The following is a 25847-nucleotide window of genomic DNA, read 5'->3' on the forward strand; positions in this document are numbered from 1 at the left end:
ATCCTTATCACATCTTCATGGCCCACTGTGACCTGCCTTTTGCAATCCCTAACAAACCGAGGATTAAATTTCTTGACATCTGATGCCCTATGGCAAGCCTTGGTCCAGCTTACTCACAGATAAAGAGGTTTTTGAAAGTAAGTATTCCAGGATTTCAAGAAGTTTAATGGTACATGAAGTGTTTGTATAAAAAATACTTTTGACTATATGTCTGACATCACTGTATTCCATATAGTTGCTTTCTCAGATATTCTAGCTGTTCACCTTTTGTTGACAGAACCATAGAATTCCATTCGAAGTGAGGGATCTGTAGAACAGAATCATACAAACTTAGCATTAACATTGTCTGGTGTAAGCCACATACCATCCTACGGCAAAGAAAAGGCTCTCTGGTATCTGTTGTTCTCCACTTCAAGATATTTTATCACCTGTGTCCTTCTAAAAGCTAGGCTTATTCTAGTACTGAAAAGATTAGTTTCTCAATGTGAGATTCTTCTTCATGTAAGTACAGTCAGTTTGCTTCCAAAAAGCAGCATAGTTGCTGAGATGTAAAGCAGATGCCCACGCAATACAGGCTATGACAATTCCATTACACCAACTCCCACCTTTTGAAACCCAAATCGAGAGAAATCCCAGGTCATATAGTTCATAATGTTAATGTATCAAACTGGAATGGTTTATCAGTAGCATAACATTTACTGTCAAGGCAACATGAGAAAGGATGTTTATCCTGTTAGAGGAGGGGGGCGGGGAAAGCATGAAGAGGGATTCTAGCTAAAATTAGAGTAGGTGAGTAATTATATATACAAGACAATCTGCATTCATGAGCCTCCATTATCCAAATGTTTCTGTGCTGGTGGCTGTGAATTATCTCTGGCCGCTAGTCTTCCCTGTCACAGCACTATCACTGCAGCAGACGGACAGCATCCATATCCAATCTTGCAGTTGCCGTAGCTGTCTATCACTCAAGGAGGGTATGCTCAATCTTGTTCTAGTATAGAAATCTTCAGTGAATTGAACTGAAACACTTGTTTCACTTTTCCTCCTTTACTTGGTCCATGTTGAGATTGCTAGTTTGCCAGCAGTAAGGGAAGACTGAGACTTTTTGACTACAGTTTTGCTGCAGCCACTGTCAGAGAAGGTGCAAGTTCTGTGAAGTCCTTATATCATCTGGAGAACAGCTTGGAATTTTCCCCCTAAATACAAAAATTGCTCTCATCCTGTAGGTGCTTTTAACTATTAAATTATCTGTAAATCTGTTACAAGGAAAATGTATCAATCTGCACTATCAGTACAACTCAGAAAGGACTTAAAAGTATTGCTGACTGCTCACCTGAACTACCCGGTACCCCATCATTTCCAGGTGTCGTTTTTTCAGTGCAGTTTCTCCTTTCAGGTGATGTGAATTTTTGCTAAAAGCTTTTGAATCAAGAAATTCCAAAGCAATTCTGCAAACAACAACAAAGTACATTTACTTTCAGGTTCTACCTGAATAGTGAGAAGTGGTATTTCTAGTTCAGTATTGATAGCTGCAGCAAGACTATTACTGGACAAACCTGACAATTCATAGAAAAAGAAAATTAAATCACTGAAACGAGACAAAATATCTTCCTCATATTTATCTAGAGATACTTGAACTTCACATGATTTAGAAAAAGCATTTCCTCCCTGCATCTGTTTTTGTTCAAATGGCAAAAACAGCTAACAAGCATTTTAAAGGCTTACATTTGAAGAGGTGGGAGGGAAACAGTATTCCAATCTCGTGAAACACATTTCAAGAATGCCCTGTCTGCCCTGTGAACAGGGACTGGCTGGGACAGTTACCTTTCTTCATAGCAGCCTGTATGGTGCTGTGTTTTGGATCTGTGACCAAAACAACATTGATAACACACCAATATTTTGGCTATCGCTGAGGAGTGCTTGCACAGCATCAAGGCCTTCTCTATTTCTCACTCTGCACCCACAGCGCATAGACTGGCGCTGGCAAGAGGTTGGGAGAGAACACAGCTGGAACCTCAACTGGCCAAAGCAATCTTCTACACCATGTAACATTACGCTCAGCAATAAAACAGGTGGAGTTCTTCCAAATAAAACAGCATTAGTCTGCTGGTAGTGAGTGACTGCATTTGCATGAGTTGTTTTCCCTTTTTGTTTATTTTTTTTCTTCTTTCTTCTCTTCACTTATTAAACTGTGTTAACTGCAACCCAGGAGGTTTTTCCCCTTGCTTTTGCCCTACAGATTCTCTCCCTCATCACAGTGCAGGTGAGTGAGTGACTGGGTGGGAGCTTAGTTGCTGGCTGGAATCAACCCACCACACCTAGGAAGGCTAGACCTCATAAAGCTTTGGAAAAAGGAACAGAAAAAATAAATGGCCTAGGGGCTGCAGCAACTGCAGGACATAAGCATCAACAACCTGGTCTAAACTTGATCTAAACTTAGAAGCTTGGAAGAGCTAATGTGCAAGAATTTGATGTACTCACCTCTGAGCTCCTGGTGGCAGAGCCTTTCTCCCTACTTCCTTCATGTCAGGTGTCAAGTGTATTCCCTCCACATCATCTAAAGGTACATTCTGAGCTATGTAGGAAAGAGGCTTTTTATTTTCATCCAGAATGCACTCGAAATCTGTAAGAAAACACAACAAACTTCTTTACTGAGGAAAAAAAAAAGCGAAAGAATTTGATCTGTACAGTGTTTACTTCTAGAAAAACTGATAACCATAATTAGAGATATCCAACATTATTTATATTACACAGAACTTTTTAGAAACTATATTTTATACAGCAATTTCTTCTTTGCAGTATCTTGTGGCCACATGCCCAGGGGCTTCCTAATAAGTGATACCGGCGGCCTCCATAACAATCCTTAGAGGATTAACTTCTCACCTATTTCATAGTAGTATGGTGTGAGAACAGATATTCTTGCATAATTGCTTCCTCCTAAGATCTCTGTCAGCATTCTGTGAACGTGCTGTCGCAGTGGATTTATTCGGCTACTGCCTACAGAGACAAAATAATTCATACATCAAAACTTACACAGCCAAAATTTTGAAAACAGCACTTTGTGGCACTGCATTTTTGACAGCCAGCCTACTGAATTAAAGCTTTTCCACAGATCCCTAGTGTTACTCCATCATAAGTAATCTTTTGGGTGGAAAGTGGCAGGTGCCTGTTAAGCATAAATTTCAAATCCAGACTTTCCATCCCAGGATATTTCCTATTGACATACTATAGACATTTTAGTTTCAGGTTTTACCCGTTGGATTTTGTTTGCTTTTAATTGTTAACTTATTTAACTGCTTAGACAGTTACATAAGTATTTGCTTATTTTGCATCTACCACAGGCACACCCCACTATCTGTCACTTCTCTGCTGCAGATTTTTAATACCTTCCTCCAAGAAACATCTTCAGTCTCAGAGATAAAGCAGCTGAGTTTGATGGATAGCAAAGCACATCTCCCCCATGAGAATTAGTAGAGGAGATCTTGAGTTTGCATCAGATGGATTTTCTGAACTGGTCACTATTCTGAAAGATCTCAGCTGCTACACTTGACCACTAGCCTACTTCTCCACCTCTGATCCTTGATGGATCTTGGTTCTTCTGAGAAAGATGACAGCAGTGAGTTCAAAAGGAGGCAGCAAAAATGCTCACCTTGAAAAATTTAAGTCAAATGTTCAGTCTTGTAAGTGAAGCAGGGATCAAAGTGACCCATCTCCTCCAGCAGACAATCCTAATGATCCTCTTCCTGCCTCTCCATCCTCCATGCCCCTGTTTCTGTGTATTTAAATTTTTTTTCTGATGTAGAAATATCCCTGCTCTATTACATTAATTCTCACGGGGAAAACTGCTGTGCTATCTGTCGCACTACCAAGCAACTGCGCTTTTCAAGAACACACCCTCAGCAGATAGCAGGGTGCGTCTTTCTGAGCTCCTATTGTGTGCTAGTGTCAACATGACAGTGTTAGAAGAAGCGTCTAGCAGACTGTTGAAAAAAGACTATTACTAGTAATAAGGGCAGCTTTTCCTCTCCTAAATTACTTACTGTTATGAAAGACATGTTGGCAGTAGCGCTCATGAAACCAAGGGATGTTAAACTCCGGACATTCCAGACAGACTGCTCTGTTCAATTTCATGAGGTGCGAACAGACCCTCTGCTTTAGGCTATCAGGCAGGACTGAGTTAAACAAAACAAAAAGGTGTGATCTGAAATGTGAGAAATCCAACATATTGAACTAAATGGCTACCTCTGAATTCTTTACTGGAGATGCAAATATCTGTATGCTACAGCATTTATAAAATTCATGCTGCAGAATTCAAAATTCCTGAAGAAAAAATGAAAAGTAACAGTTTTGCTCAATATTAAGAACAGAAAGACAGAAGAAAGCAGCAATTTCAACTTTCTTCCATCATTTATCTTTTAAGGAAGTGGTTGAAGACTAAGTGGCCACAGTACATTAATAGCAAACAATGTACAGGTACAGAGGAAGGAAACAGCCAAACAAATGGTCTCGTATTTAGAGAGAAGAGGCTGGTGGGACTCCTTTCTTGCAGACAAGAATCCCACATTCTTTCTTGAGCTTTCTGACTATTTCTAGTAGTAAATATCACACTCAGGTAATTTTATTTCTAATAAAATTGAAGAATTACTGTAAGATTTATTTTAAATGAACTTCTCTCATCTGCGATACAAGTCTGCACTTTTAAAACAAATTTTTGTTCATTACTTCCCTTTTAGCACTCAAATAATGACCAAATTATATAGAGGGGTCTTTCCAGAAAACCAAATTGTTTAAAGACTAATTCTGCTTCTCAAGTCCTATATAGGTCCACAATACCAAATGCTACATAACAGAGAGCTAGATATTTACCTTCAAGTTGAGCATCCAGTTTGCTTAGGAAAGAAACATTAAATATCCTCTTTATCAGAACTGGAGGAAAATACCCAGCCACCGCCAAAACATGACCAAGCAGCACCAAGTGGTGAGTTTCAAAACAATCTTTAAAAAACAAACAGGAATTCATATTAACACATGACAAAATTCAAAGAATTTGCGACGCCTTCCCAAAATACCCAGCTCTCTCTCTTAATGTAGTAAATAAACAGGCAGATTAAGGACTACCTCTGCTAAATGCACCAAGGCATAAGATAACTCTTGCCAGGTCGTTACAGGAGGAAACTAGTTAGTCTTAAAAAAAGGTCACTCCACAGTATTTCAGTAGCCAGCACATTGTCACAGTTCTGTGAGGCTATATCATCAATCAAAAAAAAAAAAAAAAAGTCTCTACACATTTCTTCTACAACTTAGCCACTTCTTTGTGATGAATCACAAAACATATCCTGTCCCCAAATGACGATTCCTTGGGGAATGCCACAACAATTCCATCCAATAACAGCACAGCAAATTAATCGGAATTTTCACTTTTTTTTTACTACACTCAAGATACCTTGCTAGTTCCTTATCAACAATCATTTTTAAAGGGTGAAATGAAGCTAGAAAACCCAACAGACGCATATATTGAATCTTTGTCATGGTTTAACACCAGTAGGCAGAGTATTACTAGGGAGAAGAGACCACAGAATCATAGTATCATTAAAGTTGGAAAGGACCTTTAATATCACCAAGCCCAACTGTCAACCAACACCACCATGCCCACTAAACCATGTCCCGATGTGCCATGTCTACACGTTTTTTGAACACCTCCAGTGACGGTGACTCCACCACTTCCCTGGGCAGCCTGTTCCAATGCTTGACCACTCTCTCAGCAAAGAAATTTTTCCTAACATCCAATCTAAACCTCCCCTGGCACAACTTGAGGCCATTTCCTCTCGTCCTATCGCTAGTTACTTGGGACTACTTAGTAGTAACATACAGACATACTTTTTTCTTTGCTTAAAAAAAAGGCCATTCTATTACCATTTTTATTCAGTACAAATAATATCTTCCAATGATACTTATTTGGTGTCAGAATATCTTTGTCTAATGAACTTACTCAAGTTAGAAGTAAGATGTCGGATACAACTTTCAAAGAACTCTTCATTGGCAGGAGGGTCATAATTCAGAGCAGAGAAAAGGAAGATAATAAAATAGATTTCAAAGGGGTGGATCTGGAAAAAAAAGACATCCTAAATTAAGCCACTGCAAAATATACTAATATTGCTTCACAATAAAAAAAGGTTTTATAATTCATTCAGAACTGGGAGATTTAAGACTAGGTGAGCTATTTTCTAAATTTTTTTTTGGTCAATTTTTCCTGAAGAAAAATATTTTAAAAATAAAATGTAGAAATCATTAACATAGCAGCTATGGCTAAAACTTAAAACCTATTTCATGCAGATTATGCAAGTGTTTCGTATACTTAGACTTCAAGAAGCTTTTAAAAAGGTTTCCCATTAAATGCTCTTAAACTAAACTGTCATAGAATAAAATCAAAGATCTATGTAAATGCCAGATTGAGGGAAAAAATTAAAAGATAGCAAGAAAACACAGTAATTTTGCCCCAAAAGACAGGCTGTTGGGGAACTCCCCACAAGAATGAGTAACATAAAAATATACACTGTATGATATGGCTATTTGTAGACAGGTTAAAAAATAAATTATTTAAGATGGTCAATTGTAAAGCTGAATGCAAAGAATTATGGTTGACCTAACACTGACTGACTAAACAATATTAAAGACAAGTGCAAAATAATACACATGGAAGCAAAACAGCTTTCAGTAAACATAGAAAAAGATGAGCTCCAAATCAGGTACACTGAATAAAACTCTTAGAAACACTGTGTGGATTGTGCTCTGAAACATATTAACTACTAACCTGTCCTTTCTTACTGAATAACTTACATAGTAGATAGAAAAACTGTAATACCTTTTCTATATTTTCAACAGTCACAGAAGCTATTCTGTCAAGCAATGAAGGACAATGGTGGTTTGTTTTTATGAGGAAAAAAGACAACTGTAATACATTTGCCCGTGTTATTTGGTCTATCAAGCGTTGACACATGGCCATAGTTTCCTCACTGAGGACTTCTTCAAACCACTCTCCATTCACATGTGTAAGTTCTTCCAACAGAAGATTTAAGCTGTTGGCTTTCTGAAGCCTCTGAAATCCACAGTCATTTAGTTTTTGCAGCAGCTTTACACATAGCTCAGAACTGTTTTGCCAGTGCAACTGGTCATAATGATTCCATTTGACAACAGCTGTAGCGATGCAATTCAAATGATGGAGTCTGCATTGAGGCAGAACTGCTGCTGCTTTGCTTATAACGATTTCCTCCACTTGAAAGGAAGGAAGCATGGCCAGAACACGAATTATTGCAGCAGTATCAGCAGGTATGAGACTAGATTTTAGAAAACTGGAAGAGAGACAGAAATAAAAACAGGCCATCAGTACTGACAAAGTGCAAATGTTAAAAAAAGCAAATAAATTACATGCATGAAAAATTCTATTTTAACAGTCAAAGGCTGCACATCAAATATAAAATAAATAGACTATTAATGACATAGTAGAAATTCACACAGTTAGTGACTACCATCGTTCTTCATTGAGATTAACTTCTTCCTTCTAATTTATTCAAAATTGAAAAAGGGAAGAAGACAGGAAGCATCTCAGTCAGCTGGTGAGGCTTCAAGTGTTACTGATAAATGCCAAAGTCCTCAGTAAGGGCAGAAGGTCCACCTTTGTTAATGGAGTCTGCGGGTTTCTGGGTCTGGATAATTTCTGTGAATTCTGTCCTGGAGAGCACCAGGTTCTGAGATGCCTGAGGAACATGAAGGCGTTAGCCACAAAAAACCTGTACAGCCAGGGCACTGCATTCTTCTAGAGGCTTAGCAACGGAAGCAACAGTAGCAGATCTTTCTCCTGCGATTCCAGAAATGGTTTCCCTTTCTATGTTGCAACTGTACAAGCCTGAAAATTAACTAGACAGTTCTTCAGTCAAAAGAAGAGTACTTCTGCTTCACGCTTTCACTTGTCCCAACCATGGCATTCTTACTGTATATTTTTCATTACTTGTTCCTCCAAACATGAAGAACACATTAATACCTACCCTTCCTACAAAGTACCAACCAAAATTTCCTGTTCAATGTCATTATATTGCAGCAGCCAAGGGGTAAAGGGAAAAAAAAAAATTCTATATTTAAAAGATATCATATCTATTAGCAGGTACCATTGGGTCAAGAGTCAAGACAACATCCACTCCCTATCCTCCGATTTATGTGTTTAATAGAATCCAATACTTTTAACAGTTTGTTTCTTCTTCATATTTTATGGAAAATGAAACAATTTAACATCTTAGCTTGTTATTTAAAATATTAAGTAGACAACTGTTCTAATACTTAAATAGCTACATTTCCAAGAATACACACTTACCCAAATAGTAACATTTTTAGTTTGGCAAACAGCTCCAGATTGTGGCAACGCAACACCACCAAGTACTGCGTTAACTTTACCAACTGTAATACATGATAGCTATCCAAGTGTTTGTGCAGAATAGAAGCCATTCTGAATACAAAGAGAAAAAGATGACATGATATTATGCTAATACAGAAGATACTGCAAAAGACAGCATCCCACATGAAGAATGGGTGTCCTGTGGTGCACAGTACCTAGGTGGAGGGTTGCATGTACCTGCACTCCTCTCCACCCCAGTTTTGACGGTGTTCCACTAAGACACAGCAGCCCCTCTCCACGTAGTGAATTGCAAAATTAAAGCCCTCATCACAGTAAAACAGCTACTTCACTCTAGTAATTTCTGCTGAAGATTTTACAATCAGTTAAATTTAGAGTAGACTAAGAATGGGATAAACGAGAACAGCATCACCAGCTTCAGCACCACTGTACTCACTTAACAAGGTCATAGTGGTTGCTACAGCTACGTTGGTCTAAAGCTGCAAGAGGGGGCTAGTTTGTAGGGAAAGATAATACCTTAAGACCTTCTTTAGACAGTGAGATTCAAGGCGAAAAAGCATAAATTCACCTGCATAGCATAAAGGGGTCTTCCCTTTAATGCCACTCTGCTCCACAGTACTACTTGTCCTTTTTCTTCCAAGGATTTTTTTGGTTCATACAACTACATTCAATCCACAGTCATTGCCCACAACCTGCATTTAACTCTGGTGCATCTGTGACATATCTGACACTCTGTCTTCTGTGCCCAAAACCTCAACTGCTTTTCCCTTCACTGTATGAAAGATACTACCTCTCCCTATAAACGATGTTCAGTTTACAGCCACAGAAAATCTGGCCCAGCTTCTTAAACACACAAGACTTAATAGTTCAAAGTGGGGCACAATAACTTTTGAAGAAGTTCACATCAGTAAAAGGATCTCCTAGATAGGACACATTCTCTGCAACTTAGTATATTCTCATTTGTCTCACCAGTTTACAGGAATTGTTAGAGGCTACGTTTACTCAAATAGGATCACATATTTGTAAACAAGCCAAGAATTATATTACACTAACTTGGTAGGGTTGAAATGCTCTTCTATGAAATTCCTAAATTGCCTCAATTACTTCTGGGTCAAGCTGTGACATGATAAAATCTGTAATAACTAATTACGTATAGTGTACATGCATTTGTGTGCAAGTGACACACTTTCCACTCCCAACTTACTGGATATTATATAGTTTTCCATACTAAATGGAAGTGTTTTACCTAGAGAATACAACTTCTTAGTAGTATCAAAAAAATTACTTTTTGAGTAGATGAGAATTTCTGCATTTCATTTGCTGCATTGTCTTCAGTATTAGCAATACTTGATGACTGCTAAATTCTTCTACCATGTGCACTGCAGTTACTAGTAACCTAAAGAGGAAAAGAAAAGATAGATTTTTCAAAGAAACACAGTTTAAAATCTCCAGCAAAGACTGCAGCCATTTTCTTTGTCTAGGAAGGAAAGAACTAATAGAGTACTTTGGGAAATACAGGAAGACAAATTCCCTCAAACTACAGACCTTTGTTCTGTGGACCATTCTTCTAAACAGTTATCTGTATGGCACAAAGAGATGTGAGTGTGTTAGATCAGCACGTATCACTCTGACACTAGAAACCAGCGAGTCCATCAATTTTGAATTTAGACAAGAAGTAGGGAAGGTACTCTAAGACACTAAACAATTCACCATCAATCAGCAAGCTACAGATAACAGAATCAAACGTGTTGAACTGGTTCTGGAGCAAACAAAGCTAGTGACTTTTTCTGCCTCACACTGATTTTTACCACAAAATAAAATTTTTAAAGAAATCTAGGAAAAGCTTTTGGTACTAAGTCAGCTATTGCAAAACCACACAGGCTTGCAGTATAACCAGATCTCTGAATAGAGGCAATTGTTCATTAAGAAAAGTCTGAAAATATGACTAATTGTAATTAATGCAGCAAATTCTGCCTAAAACTGCAGACTTTGAGAGACCCATGACTAATACTACCCCCAAATAGGACTTTGTAGCACAAGAAAAACAGGCAGAGAAAAATCTGCCACACAATACTATGCTCCAATTGCTAAATAAATGCTGAAGCGTTCCCTGCTGACAACCTTTCATATTGAAGAGGATGTACAGCAAACCGGGATAGAACAAGACTCAGGCTGTTTCAGCTACTGCCAGTCTTAAAAAGGAAAAAGTAACACATACAACTGCATATATTCCTGAGGAGAAAGAAAGTTTTTTAACCATCCACTATGCAAGGAAGGCTGAGACAGAGCTACGAGATGGCCTTGCATAACAGCATTCACATACCCCTTCATTACTGGATCCAGCCTTCTATGCAACTGTTTTAAAACAAACATGGCTTCACTAAGGGCAAATCATACCTGACAAATCTGGTGGCTTTCTACGACAGGATTAGAGCATTGGTGGATAAGGGAAGAGCAACTGGCATCATCTACCTGGACATGTGCAAAGCATTTGACACTGTCCCGCACAACATCCTCTTCTCTAAATCGGAGACATGGATTTGACGGACAGACCACACGGTGGATAAGGAATTGGCTGGATGGTCACTCTCAAAGAGTTGCCATCAACGGCTCGATGTCCGAGTGGAGACCAGTGGCAAGTAGCATTCCTCAGGGGTTGGTATTGGGACCAGCAGTGTTTAACACCTTTGTTGGCGACATGGACAGTGGGACTGAGTGCACCCTCAGTATGTTTGACGATGACACCAAGCTGTGTGATGTGGTCGACATGCTGGAGGGAAGTGATGCCATCCAGAGGGATCCGGACAGGCTTCAGAGGTGCGCCTGTGCAAACCTCATAAAGTTCAGCAAGGCCAAATGCAAGGTCCTGCACATGGGTCAGGGCAATCCCAAGCACAAATACAGGCCGGCCAAAGAATGGATTGAGAGCAGCCCTGGGGAGAAGGACTTGCGGGTGTTGCTTGATGAGAAGCTCAACATGACCTGGCAATGTATGCTTGCAGCCCAGAAAGCCAACCATATCCTGGGCTGCGTCAAAAGAAGCGTAACAAGCAGGTCAAGGGAGGTGATTCTGCCCCTCTACTCTGCTCTGGTGAGATCCCACCTGCAGCACTGTGTCCAGCTCTGGGGCCCCCCCAACATAAGGAGGACATGGACCTGTTGGAGCGAGTCCAGAAGAGGGCCACAAAGATGATCACAGGGATGGAACACCTCTCCTATTAAAACAGGGTGAGAGAGTTGGGGTTATTCAGCCACGAGAAAGCTCCAGGAAGACCTTATAGCAGCCTTCCAATACCTGAAGGGGACCTACAAGAAAGCTGGAGAGGGACTTTTTACAAGGGCATGTAGTAATAGGACAAGGGGTAACGGCTTTAAAGTGAAAGAGGGTAGATTTAGATTAAGGGAAGAAATTCTTCACCATGTGGGTGGTGAGGCGCTGGAGGAGGTTTCCCAGGAAGTTGTGGATGCCCCTTCCCTGGAAGCATTCAAGGTTAGGGTGGATGGGGCTCTGAGCAACCCGGTCTAGTGGAAGATGTCCCTGCCCTTCCCTGCAGGGGGGCTGGAACTAGATGATCTTTAAGGTCACTTCTAACCTAAACCATTCTATGATTCTATGAAACTGCTATGACAGTGTTTCCATAATGAAATAACACATTGCTACAAAGTTACAACTAGGAAACCTAATGCTCAGCTCATGGATAGGCTCAGAAATTCTTCCAAACACTGGTACATTCTTAATTTCTGTGCAAGACTATGTATATATCATAAATAATACATAATTGTTAATAAACTTACCTTTCTCTTACCTTGAATCCTGCCATAGGCCCAAGAGTACAAAATAATTTTGCAAAGGTTTCAGGATCATAATAATCATCTATAGTTTCAGAGAGCAGCTGTTTAGCAACTAAGCGGAATTCAGCATTGTCAAAACCCAGCTGCTCATACAATCCAAAAACAAGACTAATACTGTGTATATCAAGACAGGAGGCACTTTTAAGGAAAATCTTGTTGCATTTTTCTAGCAATGGATGATATGTCAGTTTAACATTTTGAAGAAACTGTAGTATTCTTTTGGCATAGTTGAAGTGGACTTCATCATTTTCTTCCAAGAGCTGTTCAGCCTTGTGTAGTAATCGATCTCGAAAACTCTGTGAGATAACATCAGATATACTGATCATCAAAATTGACAAGATCCTAAAAAATTAAAAAGATTTTACACTTACACATTGAATATGGTAAGTAACAAATTTTAGATTTCTTAAATAAACTATGCAAAGAAAGGAACGTTAGTCAGGGTGTTGCTGGCTCCTGTGTAATATGGAATTTTAAATCTAATGCAGAAAAAACAGCTGAGCAAAACCCATTTCTCCTACTGAAGTCAAAATTCTGCTCTCGGTGAACTTCTAAAATTATTGGGATTTTTCAACCATCCCTTACAAAGTTGTATGCGATAAAAGCCTTTGCCTAATCACCCTGACTTGGCTGATTCAAATTTGCAAAAACATCTTTAATGTTCAATGGAAACTGAAGAAATCCAAACAATTCTCAAGTGACAGAATGGGGAGAAGAGTCATTGTCACTCCTAAAGAAATAATCCCTTCCTAAAGAAATAAAACTTATCACCCTAGGGAGAGTAATTTCTGTAAAGAATCACAGAATCTTTGGGTTGGAAGGGACCTTTAAAGGTCATCTAGTCCAACCCCCCTGCAATAAGCAGGGACATCATCCACTAGAGGAGGTTGCTCAGAGCCTCCTCTAACATGACTGTGAATGTTTCCAGGGATGGGGCATCTGCCACTTCTCTGGGCAACCTGTGCCAGTGTTTCACCACCCTCCTTGTGAAAAATTGCTTCCCTACATCTAGTCTAAATCTCCCCTCTTTTAGTTACCCCCTGTCCTACTGCTACAGGCCCTGCTAAAAAGTCTGTCCCCATCTTTCTTAAAGGCCCCCCATAAGAAATGCAGTCCCATTCAATACGTTTCATAAGCAGGCTTCTTGCATCTGCAAAAGTAAGAGTTGGGACTACTGGTGCTGTGTAAAGTAGAAAAAAGGAAAAGCAGCCTTTTCTATAATGGCCCAGGGGGAACAGAGGCAAGAAAAAGAATCTTGGACTTCTTTGACTAGGGCCAGCGTTTAATGAATATTAGTATGAGGGTAATACACTTAGACATACCAGCAAGAGAATTGATTAATTCAAATTGACAAAAAAACCCCAAAATGCTATGAAGATAAATAAAAATAGCATTGCTTTATGACTCCTTGTTGCTATTCTCAATAGTAAACTAAATCCATGTTAGAGTACAGAAACTATCGATGTCAAGGAAGAAAAACATCTTCTGGAGAGTCAATAGCCTCTAAATTCTCAAAAAAGTCCATGTAAAATTTAGAATCAGGATAAAGCAATAGCTGCTGTTTTTCCACTGCAAGTAGAACATTAGTTTTAATTAAGTGTTTAAATTAGTCATAAGAAAATTCTTTGCAAAATAATTGAGAAAATGCATTCACCTAAGCAGACCTGTCTACGAAAATCAATGCACAAATACAAATCACCTCTTCAGCACAAACCCCAAACTGAAGAAAAGCAACCTCCAGCTGAGAAAAACAGAAAGTGTTCAGCAAAGGCAGCCCAGTAATTGAAATATATTGCTTCTCCTCATTTTCACTCTGACGGTTACCTTATATCCTGTATAGAATCCAGTTTCATGTCCACAATATGAGCTACTTTGCCAATTACGGGACTGAAATGTCTGCGTTGCTTGTATAAACACAGTGCAAATTTAGACAGAGCTGGCAAACTAAGCCTGTCAAGACATCAAAGAAAGACAGACAGAATATTTACGTTTTATTTCTAGTGAATAACTTCCAACAAGTATATAAAAGACAAGGTTATATTCAAATTACAAAAGGAAACAAAATATCTAAGCATTTTCTATTTGGTCACCTATAGTTATACCTTGGATTTAGCCAAATAACCTAGATATTTCATATTAAAGCATATTGTGCATATGGAGCTCTAAAAAAAATACACAGAAGTTCTTCATTTAACCAAACCAGAATATGAAATCCATAAAGATTACATTCTCAAGCAATGGTGTGAAATAGCTAAAATGAATGTGAGCAATTTATTACCTGAACGTCATTTGATGTTCAATCTACACTGAACTTATTTACTTGTCAAGATGGCCCAGGTGTTAAGCTGGGCGAGACAATTCTGTAACGCTGGTGCCAAGACTGACACTAGCTTCTGCCATTAACCTGAGATTAAAGAATGAAAATTACAATACCCAAAAAATAATCAGAACAACCCAACAAAACCGAACAACAATGAAACACACAAAGGGAAAATGTTGATATCTTAATTCAAAAAGTTTTCACTACAACTGAGATGAGCAGGGTTCTAACAACTATTTACAAGTTGGACAGCAGCACTAGGATAAAACTGTAAATATTAAAACCTGCAATTTACTTCAAACACATAAATCTACACAATAGAGACAATATATTTCAAAATCTTTATGCCGCTCCCTGCTGTTGTCGTATCTGAAACTCTCAAGCATTAGTGTACCAAAGTCCATCAAAACTCAAAGCCTCCATATGTATAAAAATACAACTTCAAAAATACAACTGACATTGAAAATACTCACATAATGTTTAAAACATCTTGTAAATACTCTTTGAGAACTCTGTAGCCTCACGTGAAGCAAATCACACTTTCAACTTATATCTTTCACAAAGCATAGTGGTACAGTACTTGCCTGTCTAACCTTTTCCATGCTTCTGTAACAAGCACTTCTGCTAAAGAATCGTGGTCTTCAACATTAAGCCTTCAGAAGAAAGACATAATAGTTTCAAGTTTGCTTTGAAAGTTATAAAGAAGGAAGACATATGTCTTTTCACTATCATAATGCTTTACTCTTCTATTGCTCCCTCCATTCAAGCAGATTATAAACATTTGTAAATTAATAATCATAACTCCATTTACTGGGACTGCAAAACTGATCAGTTCTGCCTGCACCTCAAAACTGCGGCACAGGACATTAAGTTGTCTGTGTCACACAGTCAGGAGTACAGAAGCTGGAACAGGCCACTCTCCAAATCTCCTTAGAGGATGGCTTTGTAGTCAAAATTCCATCTCTTTTTATTACCAACTACAAAATGTATAGACGCAGAATTCAACATAATGCTGCTTACCTCAGAATACTATATAGGGTGTCCACTATGGCCTCATCTTCCATGTGTTCCACCTTGTTTTCTGCTAAAATGCAAAGGGTAAGAAACTGGGAGTGATTTCTGATATAGTCACTAGTCCTTAAAAGAAGCGGCCTCTTCTTCTGCAATTGCCACAGCATATTCAATGCAATTCCCACATGTTTTTCAGAAAGCCTGGCCTTGTTCCTTCCAACAAGGCTGAACACTTCATCTTCATGCGTGCATCTATTTATCTGGCTCAAAAGCAGATCACTGCTCAAAGTCCGAGCTTGGTAACATCTCAGCCTAAAAAAGCAAACCTGCCTCAAACAAAGCATTTTGCTATGCCTACCAGCTATCTTTAAAGTGTCCAAAAAGATTCTTCTTTCACTTTTCACAGTAAACTATGTTGTTACAAAGAACAAACTCAAGTATTTGAAAAACAGAAGATCATTTTTCTTTCATCGTGTATGGTCACTGTATTAAGAATTCAATTCTGAGGTATCTGTAATGAGATAGAATTAAAGCAATTAAGTACAGTCATAACTACTAGCTAAAAATCAATGTCTCTACCTTTTAATGTTCTGAGTAAGGTAAGCTTGAGAAGAACCTACCGCCTGGATTCTTCTCAGAGAAGTTCCCAACAATGAACACTGACATGCTTACAAGCACTATGAAAAGTTAGTCCACTTGGTGAGTTTTCAAATTTAGAAACCTGCCTTTAAAAGTCACATGTGCTACTACTGAGAAGGCAAAGCTGAGCTTTTTAACACGTAAGTGCTGCACAACTAAGTCAAGTGAGGCTTGCTCTTACTAGGCCACTCCATAATCCCAAACTGGGGTCTGGGAACTGCCAGAAAATACAACTATCGGTGGTAAAAGGAAGTAACAGGGCAAGAGCTCCTGAGCTGGCATCACCGGATTCCTCTGGCTCTATATGTGCATCCATCCCACAGTGGTATTTACTGTACCCTGTCTATGAGCCTCTCCCAGTTTCCTTTCCGCTCTGCTCTCTTTAGTATGTGGTCTATGTCTTGTAAACATGTGAAGATTTTCATATATGGCTTCTAGTCAGGAAGGTTGCAATAATGGATACTGATCAGTCACAACGCATCAGCTGAAATCACCCACTGCGTAGAAGAAAAGCATCCTAACTCCCCAAATTACAGTGGAAGCTACAGCCTTATCTATTGAAATTCAGTAAGTATTGATTTATTTTCTTAATATATGCCCTGATTTGTATGCAGTGCTAACAATTATGTATTCTACAACCTACGAAATTGGTTCCAAGCTGCAGAATATTAACCAATGGTGGTAAACGTCATGGTAAAAACCACCAGAAAAGACACATCAAATTCCCTTAACTCGGAGATCATGAAAAAGTCTAGAAGTCTTGCTTTAGGAGATATAATCATTAACAACAAAAATTACCAACATACCTTCAGCAAACTTGAATGCTTTTCAACTGTAGGCATGATTCCATCAGTGCAACATTATCAAGGTGATGGCAGCAGCATGCACTAGGTCTACTGGGAAAGAAAACAACTTATTTGAGCAGTCTATGTAAGATACCAAAATCATTCCACAAAATTGGATATAGCTGGATTTCTTTTGATGTCTGCACACCCAACTTCAGTGAATAAAAAGTCATATGACATACTGTACTACCCTGCTGTTGCTGACACTGGGGCAGATACAAGGAAAGCTAAAATGAAGTAATTTTAATTTATGATGTGTTATAATATGAAATGTTTTCTTCCCTATGCAAAATGAAAGCATGCAAAAATAAAAGGTAAAAATTTTCCAGATATTATGTACTAAGTACCTTTCATAATAATGATTTGCTTTATAGTCCCTTTTCAGAGATTGTTTCTATTGCTTCTATTTGTTGCATACAATAGTTGTCTTTACAGAGAATTTATTCCACTTTATCATTGAGAAAAGTTGTGTGTCATTATTTATTCCATGTAATCTCCATACGACGTACTTTTAGCTCTTCCCTCTTAGTACACAGCCCTGACCTTTTAGAAGTAGCTGGGACTGCTTATGAGATTTTACAATGTGTATTAAATAAGCTAAATACAGAACAAAGGTTGGTCGAGCCACTGTTAAATCACAATCTAGTAATCTTCCACAAAGTCTTAAGTACTAAATTAACCACACTTACCAGATCATTTGACAATTTTTTACCCCAAAGATTTCCAGTTAATTAAAAATACTTTTTCTGTTCCCTTTTGGCATGTAGATGGAGCAAATCAGATACAGTGGCAACAAACAAAAGCAGAAGTGATTGACTGTTCCACCACCACCTTCTAAGCATAATGCGCAATACAGAGTTATTGGAATTATTGAGCTATACAAACTACCTAGTTTAAAGAGAGAAAAAACACATTTCCCCTCTAATGATGTGATGGTAAAGTACAGCTTGAAAACCAGCACAAATTTTTCACCTTTTTTTATGGCCGTGTCCAGAGTCCTAGCTACAAACGAACAGGGTTTTTTTTCTTAATCCTGTTTTAGAGAACTAAGACAGCATCACACAAATACCTTTAAGAGAATACTCATATATTTAAACTTGTTTTTAGGATTTCATGTACTGTTTTATAGAACATTATGCAAAGGTTTTTTATTAGTGAATTTTTGCCTTGCTTACTGTTCTATATTTTTGTATGTCCATCCAATAGAAAAAATAGTTACAATATCAATTCATGCTTACTCCCCACAGTACTGGCAAGCTAAGCTGCCAGAAGATAGGATGAAGTAGATACCTGAAGAGAATATAAAAACTTCAGGCTGAAATAATTTCCCTGTAAGCCCTGGTAACAAATCCTTTGCCCTTCTCATGCTGCAGTGGACCTTGCATCACCTGTCCTAATGACTGGGAACCAGAATCTCTATCGAAAACAGCCCACAGGAAGCTTCCAAATATTTCTTTCTGGACGGTATTTAGCAGATGCATGTGATTTACCACAAACGTGTATGCAATTTTAAACTGCAATTAATTCTAAAATCCTATAAAAAGGAAATCAATAGGAAACGTTGGATGTTTCAAAACTTACAAATACATAGATTAAAAATAGGAGATTTGTATCTACTTAAAGAACCATTTCTAAAGCATTCTACTTACCATAAAAAAAAAAATACACTAAAAGGACAAGAAATTCTTTAAAATTATTTCCTATCAGTTGAAACACAACAAGCATTTTCAAGGTTGTATTAGAAACTACAGTAAGCGAGGAAGTCTTCCACAAACTAGAAAATGTGGACGCCTCGCCACTCCCCCAAGTATAAAAATTATTAAAGATTTAAGTAACCAAGTGTTAAGAGAGCTGCTTGTGCTGTGTAGGGAGCTCTTCACCTGCCTACCAGACACGTCAGTTTTCGTGAGCCATGCCATAGGCAGTACAACATCTCTCTCAGGCGGTACCAGCAGCGGCCTACCTCACGTCCTGCCTTGGCCCCGTACCGCCGGGGCCGCCTCCGTGCCGCGCTGCTGCCGGGTCACCCGCGGAAAGCGGGTGCGACCTGCGGATGGCCCCCTCCTTTCCTGCGGCGAGATTTTGACCCAGAAGCGCTTCAGAAGGAGCGGGGGAAGGGGCTGAGCCGCCACACAGGCCTCGAGGCAGCGGCGGGCGGAGAGGGGGAGGCCAGGGCCGCGCTGCCGCCCACCCGCACGCAAGGGACAAACCGCAGCGTTAGCCTCGTTCCCCGCGGCCGCTCTGCGCTCCCTCGGCCGCGTTCAGCCTAACGGTGGCTGCATACGTGCTGGAAGAGGGCACTGACATGCTCGGCGGGAGGAAACTCCGGGCCCGGCCCCCCGGAACCGCTTCGCTCCGTGGCGGGACGGGTCCTAGGCCGCTGCCTCAGCCCGCCCGCACGTACCGGCAGCCGCCGCCGCCGCAGTACAGCGGGAGGGCGGCGCTGGTGGCGCCGTGCCGCAGCCCGCCCTCTCCTCACGCCGGGCGGGGAGGTGGCGGCGGCCTCCGCGGGGCGGCCCGCGGGGCTGCCTGCGGAGCGGCAGTGTCCAGCCGCCGGCAGGCCAAAGTCGCGGCCCCGGCCTGCGGCCCCGCGTGTGCGCCGGCGGGGCGCGGGATGCGAGGCCTCTGCTAGCGCTGGCTTAGGCGAGGGCTCCTGAAACGGCAAAGCCCAGCAGCCAGCAAGGTGAAATCAGAAAACAAAGGAATCCGTGCCGCCTGCACAACGTTTGAGACCTCCGTGCACCTGCAGAACACAATCCGAGAAGCCCTCAGCCTACTTTCTCACAAGACCTTTCCTGCGTTCAAGCCGCAGATGGACGCTGCTTGCTCAAAACAAGCGTGTGGTTTATCCTCAGCACTCCATGTGCCCCCGCACTGTCACTCACTGTGCGTATGCCCCAAGTCAGAGCTTTTCCCATGAGCCGAGATGTCAGGAAATGTAGGGAGAAAGGGGAAAGTCCAGCCAGTTAGACCTTCCAAAGGAAATTAAAAGGTCATATTAATAAAACCAACTTTATATAACACATTCTGAGGGAAAAGCAAGTCTTCCCTGCCTAGAAAAATCACAAAGTGACTGAAGTTCAGGAAAGGTGAAGTTCAAGAGTTTGGCTTCACTGTACTGGAATTAACATTACTTTATTTTACATTATAATTTTTTATGCTTTAAAAAAAAAAACTTAAAATGTGTGAGTTCTGGAACACAAATCTAATATCAAGCAACATGTATATTGTTTATGTGGTATACATATAGCTCCAGGTCATCTTTCTGGACCCTTTCTCACCACTGTTGATAATAAAAAAGACATTTAGATAGAATGACAACAATCTCAGATTGTTCTAAAATTCTGTCTGAAATCACAACCAGGACTGCTACCGTGACCAATTTTGACTAGCTGTTTTGCAGATATCAGTTGGAGGTTTTTTACTTTTTGATCATATGTGTACACCATATATGGGATGCTTACAAATATGGAACTCAAACGAATAAAATAGCCCCTATTTTATTTGTTATAGGTCTGTAGTGTTTTAGAAAAACAGCACATAAAATTTTTTACACTGGATTTGTAACAATTTTTCTAACTGTAAAATTTGTAACTGGAACAGCTCCTGTATCTTTCTGCTAGCAAATCCAGATAGCCTTAGTTTCAGTCTACACAGGCATGCAAGTAACAGAGTGAGACCCAAACCCTGTCAAGTGATCTCAAAGTGTGGCACTTACCTCTTTCAAGAATATCAGGCCTTGTGCAAACTCACATAACTCCCAAGACAACTGATCTCCCACTTCAGTGGAAAACTATTCCATGTTCATACGAAGGAGACTTCTGCAAATCGTATGGATTTTTCGTTTACAAGATGCTGAATTTTTTACTTTTGACTTGTCAAGAACATTTGGATGAAATCAGTTAATAATGCCTAAAACAAATTAAAAATGCTAGATAAAATTACATTAAATTTTAAGTTGGACACATAGGGGAAACAAACAAGACTATCAAAGCATGCTGTGCTGAAGCCAGTGTTTATTTACTGAAGTCCAGTCACCAGCTTCTTCAGGATTTCAGAACTTGAGAGGGGTCAATCTCTCAATTTTTATTTTTTTTCCCAGAAATTCAGAAAATTTGTTTTCCTGCTTTCAACAGGCTTCTCAACAGCCAGTCACAGGACTTCCATTACCTCCTGTTATGTATGCTGACTGACCTCCATACCTGCTGGTCTGAACTAAAACCCTTTGGAGGTACATACTTCTGTGTAAGCCTTAGTTAATTTTGAAGGTGCTCACAGCTTTATGCATCGTCATAAACTTTTGTGTCCCTATTTTTAAGATAAACTGAAATGAACTTTGAATGGCAATACATATGGGATCAGATTATCAGGAACTATTCTGCATACAGTTGGTCTAAGTTCCCATTTTAGTTTTTTACAGCCCCTAATGACATGTGTCAGGTACTGCTGGACTAACCCTAAGCCCTTCTAGTACTGTTTTGGACGTTTCATTTACCAATACCTTGGCCATTTTCCGGGCTCTTTGCTGGGCCACCCATCAGTGTCCCGCCAGCAGGGAATGCCACCGCTAGCCCCGGAACAACCAACACGTTTGGCTGGAAAGCACTCGTGTACCTGCAGACGCAAGGCAGAGGCCTCCTGCCGCTCCAACCACACCGGCGCCTTCCCGCGCAGCGCCCAACCTCGCTTCAGGCGGCTGAGCCGGGGCGAGCGGCGGGGCGGGCGGCGGGAGGGGGCGGAGCGCCTCTGACGAGCTCGAGGAGGCGGGCGCCCCCCTCCCCCAACTGCTTCAGCTCCTTGCGAGCGGCCCCCGCCGCCTCTCCGCCGCCGGGCCGGGCTGTACCGCGGCCTACGACCTCCCTCCCTCTTCCCGGGCCGGGGTGCAGCTTCTCCCACCTCCGCGCCCCACCACCTGCCCTCCGCCGCGCCGCCCCCGGGGTCGCCCCCTCCCGCCCTTTCCTTCCACTGACGCAGTCTGTGCCGCACCAGCTCTAACATGGCGGCGAGGCGCTGAGGAGCGCGGGGCGACGCGGACCGCGAGCGGGGTGAGTGCCGGCGCCGCAGCCGGGCGCCGCCGGTTGCCATGCGGCCGAGCGAGGGCCGCGGCCTGGACGCTGGGGGTTCGCGGGGGTGGAGGTCGCAGCGCCGCGGGGCCTGAGCCTCGGTCACGGACTGGGGTGGGAGCCCCGGGCCTTCCCCGGCCTGCCGACGGGCCTCCGCCGGCCCGGCTTGGCAGCCGCTTCGGGCCGGGTATGGGGCAGTCGCGGTCGGCCGCGCCGGCTCCCCGCGTACACACGCCCCCTCGCAAGGCCTGGCGGCCCGTGTGCGAGGGGCGGGCGTGCCGGCCGGGGCGTCCAGCGCTTCTCTCGGGGGGCGGCCGAGGCACCGCGGGTGAGGGTGGCCCCTGAGAGGAAAAGGGGGGTGTGAGAAGCTGTGAGCGGGACCCGGAGGCAGGTGGGAGCAGGAGGCGTAGGTGAGGTGGCGGACGGGGCCTGGCGAACATTGCGCCAGGTGGTAGGGTCCGCGAGGCCGGGTATTGCCTCTCCGCAGCCTAACGAGACAGCGGGCCGGGCACGCCGCGGGTCAGCCTTGTCCGCTGCGGGTCTGCCTAGTCGGCCTCGAGTGCTGCTCGGTGCCTGCTCGGGAGTTTGAATGAGTCCTTCCTCCTCCCCTCGAAGGCGAAGTAACCGGGCTGTCTGCCTGCCACATGTTCTCCTCCCCCTCTGCAGGCCTCTCCTAAGGGAAGTGGAGCCTACAGGAGCTACCACGGCTGGCAGGAGGATCCTCTGCCTCTCTTTCAAGGATTTCCTAAGGCACTTCAGGGATTTTTATAAGTAATGAGTTTCAGGATCAATTTGTTTGCAGCCACGAACAAGCTATAAGTACTGTGTATATATGATTGTACTTTGAGTCATTGAGGAAGCTTTGAAGGAGAGAGGCTTAGGAGAAAAACTATTGAAACTGTGGACAAAATATCTATTGTAATCTAAGCATTGCCTTACAATTCACTCACAATTAGAAAAGTATCTTCCATAATGATGATAAGAAGTAATTTTTGCTAGTAGTTGCCTAATATTTGACTAGTTAAGTTAATTGTATTTTAGTAATTATCTGAGACCTGTTTTAAGAGGAACGTGATACCGTTTCTTTTGCATCAAGTGTTTTCTAAGATGTATCTTTTCTTCTGAGACAATATTTTGTTTTTCATGTTTTTGTTCTCTATTGCCTGTAGAAGAGGCTGTTCTTTGGTCAGGGATTGATGTTTTTAGTTTTGGTTGGTTTTTTGAGGTTTTTTTTTCTTTATCTTTTTTCCCCCATTTTGTTTCGCTATCCCATTCATTAATGCATTGGGGTCCAGCATGACTCAGATTTTTAGATGCCACCATGATAAAAATATGGAAATTCCACATGATTTATGAAGCATCAGTTTATCTAAACTCACAGAGCTTGATTTATCAGTTTTTAAAAATTATTTATAAAGATGCTTGAAAAAGTATAATTTCCTGTATATGAAGTGAATCTGAAGGGGAACATATAAAGGATACTGACATCAATAATCATCTGAGAGCACCCTTTGGGAATATATTTCTTATTACGACTTCCCATTTTTCCAGTCCTCTTCTGTGAAACAGGAACTTTTTTTTTTTAAAGTTAGCTAAGCAGTCATCAAAAGATTTTTTTTTTCTCTTCCCCTTAGTATCTCAGAGAATCTGTGGATTATGAGGGAATTTGGAGTGAAGAATACGTACTACAATGGAGGATTTTATTTCGCTGCTGCATGGTGTCTCCACTACCAGTTCACTCCTCCATGCCATGTGTGTTTAGGAGCCATCTTCCATTGGGAAGCAGAGTCAGTGAGTGCCAGGGAGCAAATCTAGCCATCTTCTAATGGATTGAGGTTTAGATGCGAGGCTGGGATGAGGCAGGGGAGGGATCTAGAGCTAAAGTAGTAGAGACAGGAAGAGAACATGAGAGTAAAAGATAATAGAACAAGCCTTTTTTGGTTATGGTTGGCAAATATGGCTCAGTATTAAGAACTGTTTCCTACTGTTGCATGGTCTTGCCTTACTCTCATCTTCAATAATGGGAGAGGACGAATTCTGCTTCTGAAATTTAGTTTGGGGATCCTCATGCGTAAATGACTTGGAGATTACGCCAGACCCTTTAAAAGCTTCTTTTTCCCTTTCATACAATGCTAAAACTTGCTTTTTCTTAGCATTTTATAGGTTTTAAAATCTAAATCAATAGTTTCAGACCTATGCTAATCCAGTTTCTGTTTACAAATAGTAGACTTGAAATGGACACATTTCTCTGCTGCTTCTGAGAGAGCAGTGAACACCAACAAAGGTACTTATGTGGGCACAGACCTAGGAGAAGACGCCTGTATTTTTTCCCAAATCTTAATGAGGGCTGAGCGTGAGGGGGGAGTACTTTCTGCATAAATTAGATAATAGAAGATCTTGACTAATGCTTGGCAGCAAAGCTTTTTACTTGCTATTGACAGGAGTGTGGTTAGATATTTTAACATCTCTTTCATTGTAGGTGTCTCTGTCCTAGGAAAATAAAACAAAGGGCATAATCTAGTAGGAACCTGTATTTCTGTTTAATTAGTTTAAGAGAACATTCCTACCTTCTCAGCTGAGTGTTATGTTCTCCCAGCTGAAATGTTACAACTGGATGTGTATTCCTTATATACTTTAGTTCAAGACGACTAAATTCATGTTAATGATTGCAAAAAAATAATGCTGAAAGTGATATAAATGAACTATACAGTGCAGTAGTGTTAGGAGTATGTACTGCATATTTAGTCAGGGCCTATGTGAAGATGATATTTTTCTTGAATCTCCCAAAGAGGATGGCAGGCTTTTGCCTCATGTCCATGGAAGACTATGGTTGATATTGCCAGGTGTCTCTTAATTTGATTTCTTTTTTAGGGGGGGAAAAATACTATGTCAATAGTCAAAAAAAGACTTGTAACATTATTCTAGAGAAGGAGGCCTGATGGAAAGTGGTGTCAATCACTTTTTTTCCTGCAGAAATATTCAAAGTCTTTGTGGTTGGCTTTTTCTCTCTAAATACCATTAGAAGGGACATTCAGGTTGAAAACCTGTAATATGTGATTTCTGATGATGAGTAGAAAGTCTCCCTACATAAATTTCATAGATGTTCTGTGTAGAATGCAAATGTGTTTTTATCTTGTGTTAATCATGTCTTAAGTCCACGTGATTGCAAAGACAGTATCCTAACCCTAAATGAAATGCTGCTATTCAGAGTTTTTTGATGGTGAAACGCAGAGGAAAAGATGCTGCTGTTTGGGGAAAATGGTGAGGAAATGATGGACATTGGAGGGTTGGGCTGGTTGGATTTTTTTTGTTCATATCTTCAGTGTCATCGTAACACAGCTGGAAACTCTGGAACAGGAATGGAATTAGGAACAAAATTTCATGTCTCCCATCTCACAATCATGATTTCATTTTCAATTTAATCCATACTGGAACGAACTTATAACATTCTTAGTCTATGGCTCCGCCAGCACTTCAAGCTGATAGGTGCTGCTGCCAAATCTTTTCTTGGAGTGGGGAGGAGAGGGTAGTTTTTATGCAGCTGGGTGGCCGCCTGTATGAAAGCTAGACATATGGATGTATGAGCCCTCTGCTTTGGTATCAGCTGACATTTATACTGTCTTCAAGTGACTGGAACCACAGCCTTAGTGAATGTGATCTATGTTCAGTATTCACTTTGTGTATTTGCATTTTCTGGACTCAAGGTTTTGCTT

At 41.1% G+C, this 25847-nt stretch overlaps 1 protein-coding gene across 1 annotated transcript; it reads right to left on the reverse strand.

Annotated features, from left to right (window-relative positions):
* Positions 1-217: 217 nt before the first annotated feature.
* FASTKD1 (FAST kinase domains 1) lies at positions 218-15931 on the reverse strand (the record flags this gene model as incomplete). Its single annotated transcript, XM_082001346.1, has 14 exons — positions 218-307; positions 1334-1448; positions 2482-2623; positions 2884-2997; positions 4041-4172; positions 4867-4995; positions 5990-6104; positions 6863-7349; positions 8366-8497; positions 9690-9800; positions 12200-12598; positions 14081-14206; positions 15152-15229; positions 15597-15931. 14 exons carry the CDS (start codon positions 15929-15931, stop codon positions 218-220), a joined length of 2505 nt encoding a protein of 834 aa, XP_081857472.1.
* Positions 15932-25847: the final 9916 nt, after the last annotated feature.

This window comes from Phaethon aethereus, assembly GCF_964289735.1.
Source record: "Phaethon aethereus genome assembly, chromosome: 6".
Lineage (NCBI taxonomy): Eukaryota > Metazoa > Chordata > Aves > Phaethontiformes > Phaethontidae > Phaethon > Phaethon aethereus.